General features: G+C 37.0%; 1 protein-coding gene across 2 annotated transcripts in view; it reads left to right on the top strand.

The window, feature by feature from the left end:
- O-fut1 (O-fucosyltransferase 1) overlaps positions 1 to 23227 on the top strand; it is a 44231-nt gene that overhangs the window by 7307 nt on the left and 13697 nt on the right. For both annotated transcript variants that reach the window (XM_081741563.1, XM_081741560.1), the window contains exon 4: positions 20855 to 21046. In XM_081741563.1, coding sequence (XP_081597689.1) covers positions 20855 to 21046 — 192 coding nt within the window. The remainder of the gene's footprint in view (positions 1 to 20854; positions 21047 to 23227) is intronic.

Here is a 23227-nt window from a genome sequence, read left to right as displayed (position 1 = left end):
AACTGAAAAAAAAAAAAAAAAAAAAAAACTTGAAAATCCCGATAAGCTTTGTTGAATTTCTACAATTCGTACAATACAGCTTTAAGATTTTTTGTTATTTTTAATTTTCTTATTTTATGTTATTTTCTTATTTATTTTTATTAAGCTTTCAGAATAAGACCATCTTATCTTCGTGAGTAAAGCTAGCAAATTCAGCCAAAATATTAAAGAAATCGTAATTATTCACATCCATGGCAGTCAAGAGTATTTTATTGTAATACATTAAGGTATACAGCTCAATATACTTTTTTCTAACTTACTTGAGTAGTGTCTTGTGATTTTTAATTCTTATTTCATTGAGTTTGTCCTGTCAGCACGGAAGGCAGTATATTAATAGTACTGGGGATTATTTCTTGACTTCTTTCTTATTCCATACTTATTTTTCTTCTCGTATGCAGCAAAAAGATACCTTCTTCACTTCAAAAATTTAATATTACTAGTTTTGTAAGTCTGTCCGCTTTTGAAATGGGTGACGTAACTATAGAACACTATACACAGAATATAGGGTAGCTGCCATCTTTGTTTTTCAAAATAACAATGTTTGCATGCCTTTTCGACAAACAAAGATGCCACCCACGTTATTCAGTGTATAGTCTTTTATAATTAAGTTCTCTCATTTCAGAAGCGAGTAGGCTTACAAAGCTTTTAATTTTGAAATGAAATGAAATGAAATATTTAGTTAAACGTCCCACGATTGTGCACCGAGACTAAGGAAGACAGTGATGATGAGAAATGAATGAAATGGTGGAATGAAGAAAGTGGGAGGAAACGGGAGAACCCTGAGAAAACCCCACGCACACCGTGTTTGTCTACCACAAAGCTAATTTAGTACAAACTGGGGTCGAACTAGTGTTGTAAATAGAAAAAAAACCGTTCGTTTTTTTTTCTAAATTTCGTTTTTTTTCAAATAGTCATTTGTAATGTATCTTACGTCATTTAAGTCTGAAGTATTTTTATGTAGGTGTAATTACCATAAAATGCAACATAAATTAAACACTAGATACTGATACGGTACAAATATTTTACAATTTATATGAGTAGCGTACCTACTAATAATCCGTGTTTCTGTACTGTTTCACTAATATCAACGAAGAAATAAAAGTATAAATGAACATTTTTTTTTTTTCGTGAAAGTAGGCCTTTAATAAGTACGAAAATAATATCACGAACAGTATAAAATGCAAATAACTTGTCTAAAGGTAAAAACTAATACTAATTTGCCTACTAATATTTTCTGAATATCATATAAATAATTTGTCGACTAGATATATGATATGCATTGCTGGCTCTACCATATGTGCAACACGTGCATTTGCACTGGGCTGCAATATCTGTCATAAGTGTTTTATTTAAAATAAATATTTCTTGTTGGAGATAGACTTCATGATCATGGTAGAGACCTGCACGGGCCGAATTTTTCGGCCCGAGCCCAATCCGGCCCGAACGTACCTAGGCCCGGCCCAGCCCGGGTCCGAAAAGTTTTGGAGATTTTCGGCCCGAGCCCGGCCCGGCCCGATATTTTTTTTTTTTTAAATTAGCTCGATCCCCAAACTTTCTCAAAATTTAGTACTAAATTTGACCTAACCCTCAGAAACATTTTCTAAACTCTGGGTCACAACCTGACGCTTGCTTCCCGAATGGTACCATTGCCTCCTAGAACTTTGCCTATTATCGAGAGAACAAAAACTCCATTCCCTGTAACAAAAATCTAACTTAATTGATCTTTAGCATAAAGTGAAGATGGCAATATTGTTTAGCGACAGGCAAAACATTCCCACCCCTTCTTGTTATATTTTGAGTTCAGTGAAGGTCAAAGTCAGAGCTCAATTTACCGCATAATGCCTGCAATCCTCTATAGTGAAAGTGGAGCCGCTAAGCAACACAAACTGTAAATAGCTATTGCATCCTTTGTAACATTTTTCACGGACACACTTCTTCAACGTTTAACTTTATTCCAATTATCGTTTAACGAAAGTCGATAATTATTAAAGAATTGCAATTGATCGGTCCCAGCCCGGCCCGACCTGAAGAGAAATCTTCGGCCAGCCCAGTCCCGGCCCGGCCCAAAGAAATAACAGTGTCGGCCGGCCCAAAGAAATAACAGTGTCGGCCCGCCCAAGCCCGGCCCGTGCAGGTCTCTAGATCATGGTAGCTAAATTTACTAAGCCAGGGGGGCTATGACGCAAATTGCGTCATTGAAATATTTGGGGGGATTAAAAATCTATATAAAAATGCTTGAGGGTGTGTAAAAATTAATCGAAAAGATTTTTTTTCATGGAAGAACACCTACGGATAGACAATTGAGGGGGGGTGCGTCATGGACATGAGGGGGTGGGCACCACTGACTAAGCTGACCTTCTATTTGAATACTACATTCATAAATTATGTTTAGGTCGCATTAGTTTAAGTAACATGATCACTGCTAAAGCAAATGGTAAAATAAATCCCAGAATAAATTGCTTCATTGTTGTCAAATGCAGGAACTCAATTCTCGAATGCCTGTCCCCTTTGGTTAGTTATCAAAGTTCTGATACGAAAGCTTCTCTTGTCTTTGTCGCAAATAAGATTGTTATCATAGAAAGTGGAAACACTTTAAAAAAAATAACAGATGTAGAAGGAAAATAAAGAAATAAAGGTAAAAGAGCTAGCTGCACTATAATTGCAAACTGATATGTTGAGATTGAAACTCGATATTGAATTCTATAAAAAGGATTACCATATTTCAGATGTATTTGCTTTATCTTTCACTAACATAATAGATTAATATTTAAAGAAAAAAACAGACACAACAATATTGTATTTGTAGTAAGTATTTAAGCCTTTCTGAGTGCGAGTGTAGTTTCCCTCCCTTTCGTTGTTCATGCTGGAGTAGCATACTTAAAATCGTGACTTTTAAGATTTGTTCTTTCTGGAGAAAGATTTAGGCGGCAAATTACGTCATTGCGCGGGCGACAAATTGCCTGGGGTCGGCCCGATGATATGTACATTCATGTCCACAATGATTGTCGCATATCTATAACTGTCTTCTTGTAAGAATATAATTTGATAATGATTTTGCAGGATACTTTTAATATTACGTGTATAATCGGAAAATGTATGTTTGTTGTAAATTTCAAAGGAATAGAATTATAAATACGAAAATGAGAAAGAGTAAAAGAAACTGTTACTAAATGGAAAGAAAGTTTTATTTTTGTTTTATTGTTCTTATTTACTGCTGTTTTGACATGAAATTTTCCACATACATGTCTTTGCCGATTATACAATACTAATATTATAAGAAATACCAGGCGGATTCGTTATCAAATTATATTCCTACAACAACATATTTATAAACATACAACAATAATCTTGGACATGAGTGTACATACAAGACATGAATATAGGATGACATAATTTGAAGTAATGCAGGGTGTTTCAAAATGAATATTAGGGTTTTGAAACTTTGTAGTATCTATTACAATTAACTTACAATTATAAGTATTATCAAATATTTATTTGAATAAAATATAAAGTATTAAAAACATCTGTTTACATTCATGTAAATAAGTTAATCCAATAATCGAGATTTGAAAGCAATTAGATACAACCATAAGTAATTACATAAGAATTGTAAAATAACAATGATTATTAAAAAAACTGTTATAATGAAAATTTCAAATGAAACAGTAAATATCTATTCTTCGGTACTTTGTTCCCATGATGTTCGGCAGGTACTACTAAATCTTCTGCTTTCAAAGGCTCCAACCTGTCATGTTATGTCACTGTCTTGACGTACGGTACAGCATTCATGCTGTTTTTATATATATATATATATATAAACTTATGGACTGTGAGCTGTCTCTTCATACTCCTTGCTCGGTTGCTACATAAATTGATGCACCAATGATGTTTGTTTTTTCTCCTAACCTCCCTTCTCCGCAATTACAGAAGAAAGACTTCTTCTAGCTCTTTACTAGTGGGTAACGTTCCCATTATAGCCGACACGTTCCCACGTTGAATGGCTATGCTTATGCGTTGAATCAGGAAACTTTTTGCTCGATTATCTCCTGATTTAATTGATAGACGGTGGCCGATTTCTTTTATAAATTTGAGGCCTCCTTCCCAAGAACCGCTAGACTCAATTGCTATTGCGACAAAGCAATAGTTATCGAGTAGATTGCTATATTTATTCCTTTTTTCTTTCGCTCTTCGAGCAGCTACGAGTCCAGCTTGTACTGAGGCATATTGTAGGTTGGAGGGGGCATAGGTGTCTGAACATGTGAAGTCCCAAATCAATGCCTTTCCTTTCTTCCAAGATACTAATGTCATACCATCGGGTCTTTTTCCGTCAGATCGGCTGCATCCAATCTGTTCCCTCACTGCTGGGATCCCTGCTGATATTAATGCTCTTAATATTATATCATTTACACTTGAATGACGTGGATGTCTGCCTGCGCTGCTTTTGCACGACAAACCGTGTAATCCTTTTTTTTATCTACAAAGGTGTTACAAATGGGGCAGTGGTGTGGTTCACATATATCTGCTCCCAACCGTAGTGCAACTGATACTCGGAAGCTCTCATTGGATAGGTGTAGGCCCAGAGATGGTGATGGTAGAGCTTGAAGCCATGCTCCGTTTTCTGGGGACATGACCGCTAAAAGTCTGGCTTTATCTTCGATGTTATTTGTAGTCTGCAATAAAGAAGCTGCATGGCAATTAACGATGGGCTCGTCCCAAGCCGACTGATTGTTACGTTTTTCGAGAGCCGGAGGGTCTAACCCAACTAAATTTGTCCATTTAGCTATGCAGTCCATCACATCTGGATTGGTGATTTCGTCGTTATCCCATTGAAGAAGTGAACTAACTATTTGACTTGCACCGTAGAAAGACGCTAAAAAAGACGGAATAGCCATATCTGTGGCGCGACGGATTCCAAGGCCTCCATTTTTGACTGGTAAAGAAGCTTGTATCCACGAGTTGTTATTAAGAGAACAATTGAGGATGGATTCCAGACCAGTTTTAAGAGTATCGTCATACTTTTCCAATAGGGCATCTTCCTTCCAAGATGGAGAGCATCGGAGGAAATAAAATAATCTCGGCATTCCAAATGAAGCCCTTAACAGATAAAAAGCAGAATGGGCTGAAAGCTTGGAAAGTCGTGACATAAAAAATTCTAGTTTGGAGGTTTTGTCTAGTAACATTTTGCTCCGTGCCTCTGTTGAGATAGCTGAACCTAAAAGCTCTGCATTACTTGGTGTAAGGAGCTGAATACCAGGTGCTGATTTATTAAAGATATCATAGAGGTTCTTAATTTGTTCTTCTGTAGCACCGAGGAATCCTACTTCGCATTTGGAGCAATTTAGCGATAAGCCAATTGATGATGCGTGTGTACGAATGTTGTCTAATGTTTGTAGTATTACGTCTGTATTTCCAGCTATTGTTCCATCATCCAAATACCAGACATTCAGCTCTGCGTTTATGTTATTAACAATTGGTTGGAGAGTCATAGCAAACAGTGCTGGACCTAACGGATCACCTTGTTGAACGCCTCGCTGTGATAGAATAGTGTTATCTCCTATATATAGGTTGCTTGGTTGAGAATAGCATTGAGAGATGTACGAAAAATATGCTGGAAAATTCTTTTTAACAGATAGCAACATGGAATCTTGATTTAATTCATTGAAGGCATTTCTGAAATCGATTTTTAAAAATGCTTTCACTTGGGTGTGCGTAGTAGAATAATATGTGCGGGCTGCATGTACTGCTGCTTCCGCCCCAAATGGGACACAGACTCCTAGTTGGTGTGGATATAGTATGTCGATAAGTGATTCGCGCATCTTGTAGCATATTATTTTGGCCGACAATCGTCTCCAAATATTTCCCACGGCTATTGGCCGAATTCCTCCGCTTTTTTTCTTAAGGGCAAGTAACGACGCACCGAAAAATATCGGTCTCAATGTTGTAGGTACATTTCCCGATATAATGAGGTGTAACAGTTCTCTGATAACATTGATAAGCTGGTCTCTAGATTCATAATCGTGTGATAGAACTAAATCTTTTAGAATTGAAGCTCTGAGGCTATCCATTCCACCGGCGGACCCAGAAGGAAAAGATTTAATTGCTTTCAATAATTCAGCTGATGATACTCTAGTTGCTGATTCTGATGCCTCTGGAGGTTCAGGGATGGCTAATAAATGTGAGTGAGCTGGATGTTTTGCTCTGAGTGCTTCTAACAATGAATTATCTGGAGTTGCTATCGAGTCTTCGGATGTTAATAGTCTTACTACTCCTCTAACATCACCGTCCGATAGTTTATTTTCAATGTTCTTGCTGTGGAATGATGTGGATTTTGACAAATCACGAACTTTGTATAATTTAATTAATTCGGCTGACAAAGCTTCTCGATGATTATCCGACCAGTTTCGTATTCTTTGCTTCACCCATGTGGTGAGGTTGGTAACTTTTTCGGCATATGGAGGAATACAGAGAACCACATAAGGGAAGATTAAAAGATCTAGCCAAGCATCAATACTATTAGTATTCGTGACCTTTTGTAGAACTTCACTTAAGGAGTGAGCCATAGCTGGTCTGGCGCCTCGGGGAACTCGTCGGAGTGTAGGAATATGGGACTTTAAAAATATTAACAGTTCGCCTATTTTAGCTGTTGAGTCCGTTGAATTTTCCTCAATCGCTTCGTGCGTTAATATATTTGAAATATAGGTAATGGCACTTTTCGCATTGGAAGAAGATAGATTTTTCTTGAGTGATTCGCGGTGGCATCTACTAGTATGTATGGCTAGACCTCGTTGGCTTAGAAAACACTTATGGCAATATGAACATTGCGCTTCATTTGGCTTGCTAGATGTGTCCAAATTAGGACCTGGATCCTCCTTCTGACAAGCGGCATCCGCATCTTGAATGTTCGTTGCATATTGAACCTCCTCTCCCACTTCCGTTTTATTGGTAACCTTTCTTTCTGTCATTATTGGACATAATTGTGCTTATTATATCAATTTAATTTAAAATAGATTAAAACAAGCTGATTTGATTCAAATATTAACGAATTATACTGCCCGTTTCATTGTTGTAGTCCGCCTATAATTAATACTACAACACAAGTTAGTAGTCAAAAAATGTAATTAAATGTACACTCGTAACCCTTTCGGACCCAGGTGGCCAAAGTGGCACATACGGATATGTCAATTTTTTAATCCGCTCCTGTATGGTCACTAATTAAGATATCGGTATATATATATTTCTTGCCAAATATGGTTGGTCCATAGTTTATCATTTTAGTTTCTTTTTCTTCTGTGTGTCTAATTTCCCTCTCAAATTTCACCCCAGTCAAAAATTCAGAATTTTCGAATTTTCTTTATTACTTTTCCCCTGTAGCTTCATTCGTTGTAGAGAGACTCCTTAAGACTTGTCAGGTAGATACGTCGGATGGATACCTAATTGTTGACTCAATTGGATGGGCTTGCGCGCAGTGTTGCCAACTACGGAAATTAAAATCTCCTTAAATTTGGGCAAAAAATTCGAAATTTTTGTTATAAACCGTACCTATACGTCGGAATGCAAGTCAACTTACGTCAGTCGAACATTTGTTCTTACTGAACAAACTCGGGTACATATCGTTACAGTGGGGTAATTAGGGGAAGCACGAAAGATTCGGATTAAGGTTCTAACTCTTGATTTTCCCCTACTTTTCTCTTCATCGAAATATATTTTTTAGGGATGGAACCGAGACCGAGACGGACTTTTATATACCGAGACGAGACCGAGACCGAGACGGACTTTTACATACCGAGACGAGACCGAGACCGAGACAGACCTCTATAAATCGAGACGAGACTTAGGTCAGTCTCGAAAGTCTCGGTCTCGTCTCGAATATTGATATTGATAGATACTAAAATTGCCTTCACTCAAAGTTTGTTTCGTTGCTGTGTTAGATAATATAAGAACGGTTGACTGATGTACAGTGGTGTATTTAGGGGGTGGTTATCGGGCTCAAACCCCTCCCGAAATAAATTTGTGATAATTTTTTGCATTGCACGTACAACGCAAATGTTTCTTACTCGTTCCTCAAGCCTTTCCCGAAACAAAATCCACTGCTGATGCTAATAGAATTCTCTCTCTCTCTCTGTGCCACCCAGGTCCGCCCTGTATTGGTTCCCGGGGCCCAACTTTAATTTTAAATGGAAGCAAGGGGTGAGTGGTACCTCGTTCGATAGATCTTGAAAAACTAAAAAGCGTTGTGGCAAAAGATCTTTCATATCGGGCACTGTATTCAAAATGGCCGCCAAGACATGTTGCCTCTATCAGATACAGTAAAACGTGCAGTACCACTATTATGAAAACGGTTGAACATAAACTCAAATAGAAAATGTCATGTGGCACATCGATTGATGGGGGCGAAGGGCGCAACTTCAAAATTGTAAATGGAAACATGGGGTGAGTGATACCTCGTTCGACATATCTTTAAAAACTAAAGAGTGCTGTTGCAAAAGATTGTTCATATGGGTCACCGTTTTCAGTGACCACCAAGACATGGTACCTGCATCAGGTAAAACGTCCAGTATCAGGGGACGCGGTGGTTCAGTGGTAGAGCGTTCACCTCCGGTGCTTAGGGTCCCTGGTTCGATCCCAGCTCGCGCCGTGTGGACTTGGTGGTGGACAAACACCGTGCTCGTGGGTTTTCTCGGGGTTCTCCCGTTTCCTCCCACTTTCTTCATTTCACTCATTTCTCATTATCACCGTCTCCTTTAGCCTAACCGGCATAACCGTGGGACGTTAAACTTAAAGATTTCATTTCATTTTTTTTCAAGGACTTACAGTTAGTAATACACAGTGTTCACTTTTGTTTTGTTTTGTTTTAGTTTAACGTCCCACAGTTATGCTAGGGCGGCTAAAGGAGACGTGGAGCTAATGATGATAGTGGAATCCGAACCACTTCAGTCGTTCAACTTTACCCCTACTGGAAATCGAACTCGGGACCACGAGAACCGATATCAAGAGTGCTAGCCGGTAGATCAAATGGGGGTCCTCATATTGTATTGATTTAAATCATTCAGTCAGTGTTGCCAGATCTGAAGATTAAGAAGTAGCGTGTCTGTACTCCGAAAGTAGCGAATTTGAACTATTTGTAGCCCAAATATATAGAAATGAATACTGATGGTGCTAATGAAATGATTTAATATGAGCTGGAAAGTGTTGGACGTATTGCAAGAAGAAATTATGATTGACGGACGAAAACAATTCTATACTGGATACCACGAGACAAAAACAGCCTAGGAAACCTCCGCATACAAGAAGGTGTGACGAAATCAAGAACCACTGAGGAGTAACCTGGAAAAGAATTGCCCAATTTAGATAGTTGTGGAGAAGACTTGGAAAGACCTTCATCTAGCAATGGATTGATAATGGTTGATTATGATTATGGTGATGATTTTATTATACCTGGACCTCGGAGGTAAACTAAACCAAGTCATAATTTCGTAATTTTACAGAAGCGAAAAACCGGTTCCTCAACTAAGACTAAATATATAATTTTTACTAGGTAAGGTAGGGTAAAAATGGATCCAAAATTTAATGAAAATCATAGAGCGAAAAAAATATTTTTGACTATTCAATCCATCATGTTGCAGCAAAACTACGAAAATTAATACAAAAGAAAACTAGAAAGTTAAGAATCACTTGTTTTGGCGAGTGAGAAAAAATAGATACAGGTAACTCGAATTACCTATATACTTATACAATATGTATGTCCATGTTTCGCAAGTATTTTTAATCAATATAAAATTTCAACGTAATGAACGCAAGATTAGTTTTCTCGAATAAAGATTGCATGCACCGTTGAGAGCTCAGGAATAAGATTAATCTTATGTTACGGCACTGGATATGTGTTTACGTAATGCATTAAGACCTTATGAACTTGTATAAGAAACAGAATGCACTTAAAATGAGACGCGAACTATGCGAAACATCGGACTTTGAATCTAACTTGTTTTGTGATCCAACTCGAGACCTCACATAGCAAAGATGAGTGTAGTAGCTCCCACCACAATGTTCAGGATGTTCATGTTATAAAGTGGCAATTAAACACGGAGATGTGAAACGGTAATATAGCATTTCATGAATTTCAAACAAAATACGTATATTGTAGTAATAATTTACCCTAATTGTTAAGATAATGAACGTTATATTTTTTTAAAATGACAGTCAAAGCAGTATGTATTGAATAACAAATGAGAAATTGTAATGTTTCAATTTCGGTAGGATTTAATACATTCGTGCAGCTATGTGTTGGGTTATCCGTTAGGAGGTATTGAACAATTCTAATTCAAAGGAAGGAAGTAAACTACTGTATAGTACTGGAGTTAATTTAATAGTTTAATTGTATACGCAGTTCTGAGGCTATATGAGACAAAGTGTATTGCTGAAAGTGAAATATGGGTTCTATTAGGGTTTTAGCGTGATATACCCACTGATCATTGAACCTGGAATACGCGCATGGAAAGCATTAGCACTAGCAAATTAGCTACGAAGAGGTCCACCATACTACAATTCTAAGTCAAAATGAAAGGAAAAAATAAGCGGAAACGATAGACTGTACGAGAATAATACTTTCACTATTTTAATTTCACAGTATTTGTTTCGAGACTTTCGAGACGAGACCGAGATTTGGTACTCGAGACCGAGACCGAGATCGAGACAAGCATATGTTAACTGAGACGAGACCGAGACGGCGATTTTTACTCGAGACGAGACCGAGACCGTTATTTATCAATCGAGACGAGACCGAGACTGTACAAAGTCTCGTCTCGATACCATCCCTAATACTTTTGGTAATTAAAAGCATTGTTTCTTAAATATCGCCATGATACTTGTAGGATATATTAGTAATGTACCAGTGTTTATTTTAAGATAGTTTTCGTCTGTCTGGTAGCAGTGTTGCCACCTACGGAAAATTTTAATTCAATATGTTAGGGGAAAGTTACGTGTTTTGTCTATTATATCCCTCTTGTTGGCTACATAGGAACAAAAGTGCCAGTATCTGAAAGTCTTGTCTTTACCCTTCACAACGCACTATAGAAAGTTTCAATAGGATAGTTAGGGGAAGTACAGTTAAAGTTTACAGCAGATCTTGTTCTCTAAGTGGAAAGATAACTGTGATTTTTTTTCGGTAGACTGAAATATTTTTTAATGTCCTGCTTACTTTATTAGATATTGTCACAATACTTGTAGGGTATATTATAGGGATACCAAAGCTTCTTTTAAGATAGTTTGTGTGTGTCTGCTAGCGCTGTTGCCAGCTACAGAAAATTTTAATTTCCGATTTTAGGGAGAAATTTTGTGAAAAAATCCCTTTTTTGTCTCTATTATTTCCCTCTTGTTGGCTACATTCGAACAAACGTACCACTGTCTGAAAGCCTCGTCCTTGGCCTACACAGCACACCATAAAAAGTTTCGGTAGAATAATTAGGGGAAGTACAGTTAAGGCTATAATAAACTATGTTTTGTAAATGTTAAGAAAATTGTGAATTTCTGAGGTAGAATGAGATTTTTTTTAAAAAAAATCATGCTTACTTTGTTAGATATCGCCATGATACTTGTAGGAAGTATTCTTGGGGTACGAAGGTTTACTTTCAGATACTTTACGTCTGTTTTATGACAGTGTTTCCAGCCAAAACAATTAATTCCTGATTTTAAGTAAAAAAATTTGGCAAAGGACCCCGCACTTTTCTTATGGAAAGTGGCTTTCGGCTAATGTTGTTGAAACTTCGCTGGTTGATAGTTCTTAACATGTGGATCAAAAGTCTCAATGGGCACAAAGACCGAAATCCACTCCTTCCCCCCCAAAAACCGCCTGCAAGTAGCTGGGGGGATTGAACTGATTTCAGCATGTAAAACAATTTGTTGTTTTAATCAACTCAACAAGGACCCCAAACAACCACATGTTAGACTATCAAACTACCCCACTTGACACCGCCCTTTTTCCCCCACATATCCCCCCCCCCCCGCGAATTACCTTACGGATGTTCCATATTACTGTAGTTTATAGTTGCGCGTATCTGTTGAAATACCTACAGTTTTGGTCTCACCGACGATATAATGGGTTTCACGTATCGCTGATTACGAATCTGAGGTGAGAGTTCTAGAATTCAAGATGGAGGATCAATATGGCGGATCAAAAACACGAAACTCCTGAATGTAGCCACAAATAGCTGTTTACTAGGGTATTTTGGGTCGTTGGTTACGAATCTGAGATCAAAATTCTTGAATTCAAGATTGCAGATCCAATATGGTGGATAAAAACGTCGAAGCCACAAATCGTAGTAGACTAGAGTGTTTTTAGATCGCTTTTTAAGTACGCAACATTCCTTGATACTTCAGTCACCATGTAGAATTATTCTGCACCCTTGTCCTTTACCAAAACCCACCACAGATATCTTAATGCTGAACGGTGTTAAAATAATTCATCAATTATCTGTTCATTATTTTCATCATTTCGGTTTGCAGCATCTAATGTGGTACTTAGCAATGAGTCATCGGGATATCTAATATTCTGTAAATGTCGGGCATGGCCTAAATACCACAAGACACTTGCAACGTGCGCACATGTACCTAATGTACGAGCACCGCTTTGACATGTACAGTAGTAACCTTGAATAACACTTTGATCATAATCCTGGTCATCTTCATCATTGGCTACATATGCTATGAAAACTTGATGCTTAGTTGCATTGCGGAACCTTGAGTAGAGACGTATGCGCAGGAATCCCGGTTCAGTTACGTTTTCGTCAAGCTGGAATTGCTCATCCTTATCTCGTATTAGTTTATCTTGGACGTAAGAGGATGAGAGATCTACTTGATATGTGCCTACAGTCAAATCTCGTAAGTAGTTTAAGTTAAGTACAGAGAAATCAATTAGGCTTTGATCATTCAGCGGTACCCATTGACCGTTACTTCTAATAAGATTATCTACCTCCACTCTTGCTTTAACAACGTTCGGCATGATTGACCTATTTCCCATTTCTCTAGCTAATTCAATGGTTGCATCTTGCATGAAAATAACGGGATGGTATCTGTTCAAAATAGCTCCAGCTATGCGATAGAAACTATTCAGTTTCTTTGCATGTTGCAGATTCAATGTTTGTGCTAGGAACTTAAAAACAGATCTTAGATGCCCGTTTCTTGCCTCGACTATGCATCGACTTTTAGTAACTAGTCGAGAAGTATTCGCATCTTCTGTTGATAGTTGTCTTTCACGTGGTAGTAGGAGTGCGGACATTCTATGATCAATTCCTAAATATTCCAGTAAAGGAATTGCATCGCGGTATCCTCTGTCTACTAACACAATGACCAGGATTATGATCAAAATGTTATTCAAGGTTACTACTGTACATGTCAAAGCGGTGCTCGTACATTAGGTACATGTGCGCACGTTGCAAGTGTCTTGTGGTATTTAGGCCATGCACGACATTTAGAGAATATTAGATATCCCGATGACTCATTGCTAAGTACCACATTAGATGCTGCAAACCGAAATGATGAAAATAATGAACAGATAATTGATGAATTATTTTAACACCGTTCAGCATTAAGATATCTGTGGTGGGTTTTGGTAAAGGACAAGGGTGCAGAATAATTCTACATGGTGACTGAAGTATCAAGGAATGTTGCGTACTTAAACAGCGATCTAAAAACACTCTAGTCTACTACGATTTGTGGCTTCGACGTTTATATCCACCATATTGGATCTGCAATCTTGAATTCAAGAATTTTGATCTCAGATTCGTAACCAACGACCCAAAATACCCTAGTAAACAGCTATTTGTGGCTACATTCAGGAGTTTCGTGTTTTTGATCCGCCATATTGATCCTCCATCTTGAATTCTAGAACTCTCACCTCAGATTCGTAATCAGCGATACGTGAAACCCATTATATCGTCGGTGAGACCAAAACTGTAGGTATTTCAACAGATACGCGCAACTATAAACTACAGTAATATGGAACATCCGTAAGGTAATTCGCGGGGAGGGATATGTGGGGGAAAAGGGCGGTGTCAAGTGGGGTAGTTTGATAGTCTAACATGTGGTTGTTTGGGGTCCTTGTTGAGTTGATTAAAACAACAAATTGTTTTACATGCTGAAATCAGTTCAATCCCCCCAGCTACTTGCAGGCGGTTTTTGGGGGGGAAGGAGTGGATTTCGGTCTTTGTGCCCATTGAGACTTTTGATCCACATGTTAAGAACTATCAACCAGCGAAGTTTCAACAATATTAGCCGAAAGCCACTTTCCATAAGAAAAGTGCGGGGTCCTTTCCCTTTCCCCTCTATTATTTCCCTCTTGCTCGCTACGTTGCAACAAATGTACCACTACCTGAAAGCCTTCTCTTTAGCCTACAGAACGCACCATAAAAAGTTTCAATAGGATAATTAGAGAAGCTGTAGCCCCGGCAATCTGTTGGTTTTTGCTTCTGAGGCGTAAAAAGTGTCAACATTTCATGTGTATGGAAACAGAGAATTTTTTCTTTCTCTCGTTGAATGGAAGCCAGCGACTTTAGATTTTCACTGTACCTTGTCGACGCACCAAAGAATTTTTTTTAGGTGACTTAGACCCATATGGCATCAGTGGTGCTAGATACAAAAATCTTGAAATTCGGTTAGGGATTTTTTGTAAATTTTCACCCCTACATTTCCCTCAGTAATTTCCCACCCGCTCGCAACACTGCAATGTAATGTACACCAAAAAATAGCCATATTCCTTTTCTAAAAAACAAGGTCTTAACCATATCAATAGGGTAAATTGTTTTTGAGCAGTAAGTCACTAATTGACAAAGTAGGAAAACGCCAAAAATTATCTGGGTCCGAATGGAATAATCACACGATTTTGCTCGTATAGGTACAAGGAAACAAACGATTTGTAAGTTACGAGGGCTTCGATTCAAGTTCTATTGATTATTTCAATAATCTTCAAGATAAATGAATAAATAATAGCTGCCAGAAAAAAACAGACATTTGAAAAAAAACATGAAAAAGAGCGGTTTTTTATTGAAAAAAAACTTCACAGAAAAAAAACCGTTTTTTTACAACACTAGGTCGAACCAGGGACCCCCGCACCATAGGGGAACGCTCTACCACTGAGTCACCGCGCTTTTTAAGTGATGAAGATATCTTTTTTCTTGCACACTAGAAGAAAAATAAATATGGAATTAAAAGCAGTTCAAGAAATAATCCCAGAGTAATAATAGCTGTCAAAGTTGACAGCGAGCTCCATCGTTGCTAAGCGGTTAGCGTACGCGCCTTTGGCGTGGGAGACCCTGCTTTGATTCTCCTCGGGAGCTTATGTGGTTCGGATCCCACGTTAAGCTGTAGGTCCCCGTCTTAAGTAGCCTTGCTGCTGAAAAGAACTCTAAACAGAAAGTCTAATCAATGATGGCAGGGATAATATCAAGGAAATAAAACTGCTTCATGCAAACATCACGACTCTTAGGTAAACAAACTTTTTGTGTGTGTGTGTGTGTGTGTGTGTGTGTGTGTGTGTGTGTGTGTGTGTGTGTGTGTGTGTGTGTGTGTGTGTGTGTGTGTGTGTGTGTGTGTGAGTGAGTGAGTGAGTGAGTGAGTGAGTGAGTGAGTGAGTGAGTGAGTGAGTGAGTGAGTGAGTGAGTGAGTGAGTGAGTGAGTGAGTGAGTGAGTGTGAGTGAATATAAGAAGACCCGATTACATAGTCTTTAGATACAATTCTCCACCATCTGTTTCTCTCTGTACCTTTTCCTGGTTGCTTTACTGGAATAACATGAGAACATGAGTCGGGATGGTGTTTGTTCCCAATCCAGACTAGCATATTTGGTATTGCATTAATGTCACGAAATGGAATTAGTTCTTAAGTAATAAAATAATTGTTATCTGTTGATGCGTTGTGTACTTTTAAACTTAGTGGAAACATTGTATGGCAGGTGTTCTTAGGAATATATTAAACTGCTACTGTTTACACTGGGAGAAAACTGCAGTTTTCCAATAGTCAAGTTGGCGGAAATCATAGTGATTGGTACGGTAACTTGGACATTAGTTCCAGACGTGGTCAAAGTGATTGTAACGACTAGGATACTGCAGGGTAAAGGGAAACCACCATTCCTTTTTCCTTAATGACTGTTAGCAGAAATAATCTGAAAATAAAATCAATACGTTTTTGTTTTAATGAAGCGTGGGAAAGAATATGGAATGAAAATATATGTTAGAAAGACAAAAACCACGGCGATTGGAACGAAGCGGTCGATGTCAAATATAGAAGTAGAAGGTTAGAAAATAGAACAGGTGATAGTTTTCGATACCTGGGTACTATTATAAATGATGATATGAAGTGTGAACATGAAGTAAAAGCAAGAATAGAGGTGGTGAAAGAAACATTTAGGAGGAAGAGAAATCTGTTTTGAGGCTTCTTGAATAAAGAGTTGAGAAAAAGACTCATAAAATACTTCCTGTCAACTATTGTACTGTGTGTGACAGAAACATAGACATTATGCAAAAGCGATGAAAATGACTGGGTTTTCGAAATGTCGATGTGGAGAAAAATGAAGAGAATTAGCTAGGTCGAGCGGGAAACTAATGAGACGGTGTTAGAGATGGTGGAGTAGAAGAAAACTGTTTTAGATGTAATAGAAAGGAGAAGGAGAAATTGGTTGGGATATTGGCTGAGAAGGAACTGTATCACGAGAGACATGCTAGAGGGTATGGTAGCAGAAAAGAGAGGAAGGAGACAAAGAGGGTTAGAGTTTATAGACACTGTCAAAACAGAAAAATCCTGGGTGAAAACAAAGGGGTTAGCTGAATGAAGACCGTGGAGCATGGAAGCTTCTCAGTTGCGGCAAGTGATCTGCCAATAATGGCAGAATATCTATGACAATGATGCTCCTATTTACATTTTTCTGACTTCTCGCTATATTAAACTCACACCTTGAAACGCAAATGTGTAAATGTACGTAAAACTGTATGTCTTACTTCTTTGCTATTGTAACCATATAAGATGAAGTTGTCAATTATGATTTTGAATATAGTATATGTATATTTGATATTTATTTCGTCAAAATATCTTGATAAGTTTCGAAGATATAAAGGAAAATCGATTCTGCAGCATAACAATGTCGAACAATTTCTCAAGTATAGAATTGGCTATATATATGTGTGTGTGTCACATGGATAATTTTTTATGTCTACAGAATGGTGTGAAGATGTTTATGTAATGCAATGAGTTTCCACTTCCTCGTGTCGGAATGGAAATTGTCCCATGAATCTGTTGTATGTGATAGATTGATATAAAGTAATGTCTTGGTAAATTAACATACGTTCAGTAATCCCGCCTTACTACCTATTCTCAAAAATACAAAATATAAAATACCCAGAAATCTTTGGCACAACACAGGGGCCCCGGTGGCTCAGTGGTAGAGCGTTCACCTCTGGTGCTTGGGGTCTCGGCTTCAATCCTAGCCCCCGCCAAGTGAACTTTGTGATGGACAAACTGCGTGTTCGTGGGTTTCCTCGGGGCTTTCCCCATTTCCTCCCACTTTCTTCACTCCACCATTTCATTCATTACTCATCATCACCATCTCCTTTAGCCTCACCGGCATAATTATGGATTTTTTTTTTTTTTTTTTTTTTCAACAACAACAACACAGTTAGACAGGAACAGGTAATAGAAGTAGCTGCAAGTATAAGTACATTTGTTGCCTTATCCCCATCATGATAGGTCAAATTCCTATTCATGAAAGGAAGTTCTGGTAGATTAATTCTGGAAGATTCCTACAACAATACAAGTTGAAGCACAGAATCGAAATCAGGTAATTTATTTAACGACTTTCTCTTATCTTGGATTCGGTGTCTGTTACTGTTGCCCCTTTTTCTCGAACTTTGAACAGATTTTGGCAATATATTCGTGTTCTAAAGTGGAAGAATCCGTATGTCAAGAAGTAGTCAAAAAAATGGAAATAGTAGCAGTTCAGTGTTTTTCCTCAAAACACTTAACAGAGTAATCCAATAACTTAAGGAACCGAAATATAGCAGAGGATTGGAAGTAAACAACGAATCAACAACTAATAACCATTTTATTTGTTAATATGCAAACTTTATTGTATTAAAATTAGTTAATGTACGAAAATATTTACGTATCAAACTGTCATCTCGTTAATAACATTTATTTATTTTTTTCTGATTCCAATACACAATCACTATGGATAATTTCCGAAAGAATAACGATTTTTTTTTAAAAATGATCATATTACATAATTTTTATAATCATTTTCATGCATTTTTTCCAATTCTTTTTTAAAAAAAAAGTGACAGTGAGTTTCTTGCCAAAATTGCTCTGAAATTTAAGTGTGTAAGTGGATGGCATTATCGTCGTAAGCTGCATATGTTTTAAATTAAACGTGAGTACAGTTTAATTTTCTTTTTATTTAATTATTCTTGATAATAATATGCAGAATGCAGGTGACAGTGTGTAATGTAAAATGAGATAATTGTATTGGTATTAGTAATCCTGCTTACAGTGTTACGGCGTACGAGACGTTAAGAGCCTGACATACTAAAAATAATACATACAAATTTTACCATTTTTCTTTTGCTTGTTTTTCATAAGTGAAAGGAGATAATGAAATGCAACTTACCACAATCATAGCTAATGTTATTCTACAACAGTAAATATGAACCTTAAGAATTTTCAGTGTTGCCAGAATAACATTTCCTCCAAAATCTAAGTTAAGGCAGCAATTAGAGGAATGAACTTATAACCGTCACCAGGTTATAGGAGTCCTTTTTGTGGACCCTCTGTGTATTTCGTAAAGACAGTAATTATTTTTCGATGTATACTGTGTAATTTTTCGATTTTTACAATACTTTATTCTGCGACACAAATAATTTCTTTCTTCGGTGGGAATTGCTTCTTTTCCACGTAATTGAACAAAGAAGTCTTTCATCGTTTATTCATATATATATATATATCTAAAACGTTGCTTTGTGGTGAAAATGTTTTAGTGAGCGACAAAGCTCCTCAGTGTTTCTTCCTTATATATTAATATGCAAAAACTATGTTCTATGGTTATTTGGAACTGAATTAAGTGTATCTTGCAATCATTTATGGAAACACTGCGACCCAGAGCACACCAGGTGTAGGAGCGACAGAAAGACGACAGCCACATCGCTTTACCAGTTCATTATCTGAATGTTCCCACAATCAAGTTATCGCAATGTCTTGTGAGTCGTGGCCAGTGAACTAAAATTAACGTTAATTCTTTTTTATATTCGATTTACATGTACATACAAGTGATTTAACCTGAGTGCTTTTAAGAATGAACTGCCAACATTGACCAGACGATCAGTGCAGTTCGTATCTCAAACCTCTGAGTTCGAGGAGTGTTACTCCGTATTTTGAGGCAGCAACCACGTGCGTTGCATCGGTCATCAAGCATAATGTTGTGCTAAGGGGCATACGTTATTAGTCAGTCAAGGACGTAGTTATGGCTGGCCCCAATCAGTGAAATCCCAGGTTCACATACCTAGTGCGTATTAGTTATAAACGCGCCCTCCAACACCCTCATTCCATTTTGGTGATTATCTGCATATTTTTGCTGAAGACTAACGTCGACATTCGAGGATTTTTTAGGAGCAGCAACCATACCACTTCTCGGGATTATCTTGGCGATACTCCCACAGTACTAATCCTCCATGTGCATTAATGGCGTGAGAAAAGTATCTCTAGTGGAATCATAATCATAATCTTGTATACCTATATATAAAAGTGATCAAGGGCTATAATGTAGTGAAAAAGCAAAGTATGATTTTATTAGTGAAAATAATTATATATATTCAGTGTTGAGTGTTGTGATTGTTTTTCTACTACGTTATTTTCTAAATAGTATTTTAATAAATAAGCATAGTGCCGTTTAATCCCGTGTGTTTTTGTTACATGTATGAGTGATGTTTGTGTGCGTTTTGGTCTGAGTGACCGTCTGATCGTCCGTGAGGTTTTCGAGACGAGACATCCGAACCTCTCGGCGCCTATTGCTCATCTCGTTATTGAGACCGGCGGCAATTTGGGAACAATTAGGTACGGCGGCAAAACGATTATATAAATTGACACCCGAACAGTGACTTGGTTATAAACTCAACTGCATTTGATTACGTATCGTGTTGTTTTGGTATCCTGTGAACTACTTTTTAAATAACATTATTATTTAATTTTAATAAGTGATAAAACTATTTTGTTTATTACAAACTAAATACAAGCTCTAGTCGGTGCCTTAATTTAGATTTTAGGGGAAATGTTATTCTGGCAACACTGTAATTTCTATGGATGACAACACTGAAGATTCTCCAGGTTCATGTTTTCTGTGGTAGAATAACATTATCTATGATTGTGGTAAGTTGCATTTCATTATCTCCTTTCACTTACGAAAAACAAAATAAAAATGGAACTTTGTATTGTTTTTAGTAAGGCAGGCTCTTAAGCTCTAGCAGTGTTCACCAACATTTAAAAGAGTTGTTGTTGATTTTAGTATTTTCTTCTAAAAAAGACACTAACTAGTTAAATAACATATAAAAAAACTTTGGAAAGCCGAAGCTCTTCATTTAATGTCTGGTGGTCGAAGGTGACAAACAGGATTGATTGCTGAAATCATTCCAGGGAAATAATCATCAGGTCACGCAAAAGGTTGTGGTTGTTAAGGCTATATTCACTAAATGTGACAGATTGTATCTGTGTTAAAGAATAAGTAAACACTCGTATTTTTAGATTAACAATATCCATGCTACTATTAAAGAAATCTCTATTGTTGTATTGCAGTATTTTGTTACGCTGCTCGAAGTAATTCTGAGAGTTGTGCAGCGAAAGAGGGAAATCCTTTTGGTCCATTTTGGGATACGTTCAATGTAGACTTTGTAGGATCTGAATTCTATGGACCTCTTCACTATGACGTATATCATCACAATATGGCAACGTTATGGAATGAAAAGTATGATTCAGAATCATGGCCAGGTATGTGGTGCAAACATTATTTGTATGTATAAGTTACTGTAAATATAAATTCTTAAATTGTGACGCATTTAAGGTGATGTATCCTTTAATTTCATGGATCCAGGTCGAAAGGAAGCTCTTAGTGTAACTCTATGGTGTCTTCAAAGTTTGGAACTTTATATTTTAATAAAACAACAAATTCAGAGACTCAAAGAGGAGGTATTGATTATATGAAATATGGATGTGTATCGTAACATTATATCCGCTAATTGCCCTCCTCGTTGATCTAATGGCTAGTGCGTATGCATTTGGTGCACCGGGTCCCTTGTTCGATCCCCGGTGAAATTTGAACTCATACGGTAGTTTTGATTCCACATTAAACTGTAGATGTACACTCATGTCCGAAATGATTGTCGCATATCTATAACTGTCTCCTTGTAAGAATATAATTTGATAATGATTTTCCAGGGTACTTTTAATATTGATACTATGTGTATAATCGGGAAATGTATATTTGTGGTAAATTTCATAGGAAAAGAATTATAAATACGAAAATTAGAATGAGTAAAACAAAATGTTGCTAAATGGACAAGAAAATTTTATTTTCGTTTTGTTGTTCTTATTTACTGCTCTTTTGACATGCAATTTTCCACACACATGTCTTTGCCGATTAAATACATACTAACGTTATAAGAAATACCGGGCGAATTCGTTATTAAATTATATTCCTACAACAACATATTTATAGACATGCGACAATAATTTTGTAGATCTCATTTAGCCCCAGTGCTGAAAAGTGACGTTAAACTCCAACTAACCAAATACTATAAGCTAATTAGGAAGACTCCTATAGCTATAGCTGAAATGTCAGTCATTAGGCAGTTGAGAAATTTGCTTAGCCGAATTCGCAAGTTAGCAAAATCGTGATACATTTACCTCTTTTGATGGATTGATTGAACATGGAAACTACTGCTTAAAGTGCAATTCAAACCTCTACTCGGGTTTGTACTTCCTCTCTGGAGAGAATTCGAGACCACATGCAAAGAAAGTATATATATTAGCCACTTGACCAGGTGCCTCTCATGGGTCATTGAACTTGCCTCTATTTACTTTCCAGATCAATCATATTTGGTCATACTGTATAATGTAACTTACAAACGCACATATACTCTTAATTTAAAATAACTAAAAGGTCTTTTATGTACTGATAAGTGTTCACATTTTGTTGAGTTATTTCCTAGTTTTGTAAAAGAAAAATAGGCTCAAATATTCCGAAAAGACACACTGTGTCAATTCAGCACTTTCGGAATACTTGTTTTCCGAATTTAGTGTGTGTTTTCGGAATACTAGTGGTTGTTTTTCTTTTACAGACCTAGGAAAAACTCGACAAAATGTAAAAGCAGTGACATTCCAACTTACACTTTATAAACACGAATACATAGCCACAGATAGGACCAAAATATCGTGAAAATGGAATTCTAAATAAGTACATCAGTGTGGGTACAAAGGGAAAAGTTTAATTTTTAAAAAGTATTTTACTTCTAGAAGAATATCGGTTAGTTCAAAATATATAAATAACTGACCTTTTTCTTTCTGTCTTTCAAACCTTTTTGAGAGTCTTGGATGTTGTGGAAAATTCAAAGCTGTAATCTCGTAGTCTAAGTTGTAGCTTTAAGCTCTATCTAACGTTGTATTTCACTACTGGTAAGATCATTCCTATGTAATTTAATCTTTTTTTTTCTTTCTTTTTTTTTCTTCCTTTCTTTCGAGCTCCTGCGTGGCTATGTGCAGTGCTGCATTTCACATTAGGCCAACTAGGCCCGTGCCTAGGGCGCAAGATTTAAAAATTAAATAATAGCTTTTTTTTTTAAGTTAAAAATCAAGAGCAAATACTATTAAGTGTTTACTATTCTAATATGTTTAATGATAGCATAAAAAATCTAAAAATAATTCAGATTATTTATTACACTTTGTTAGGTAGTTGTAGCTGTAGTATCTAGTGAATAGTATTTGACTGTAATAAATTATTATTTCACTCATTAAGCATAATTTAGTTAAGTTTTATTTTTAAGTTAGGGATGAAAAGGTGGAGAAACATGTAATTATTGGGAACGCCGAAGGCAAAAGTGCCTAAGAGCGCTGAGCTCCTGAATGCGGCACTGGCAATGTGGATAACATACACGCCCTTGGCGTGAGAGAACC

Source organism: Thermobia domestica, chromosome 2 (assembly GCF_964235325.1).
Source record: "Thermobia domestica chromosome 2, izTheDome1.hap1.1, whole genome shotgun sequence".
In the NCBI taxonomy this organism is placed as follows: Eukaryota; Metazoa; Arthropoda; class Insecta; order Zygentoma; family Lepismatidae; genus Thermobia; species Thermobia domestica.
The sequence above is the reverse complement of the archived record's forward strand: the minus strand, read 5'-3'. Positions and strand labels throughout refer to the sequence as shown.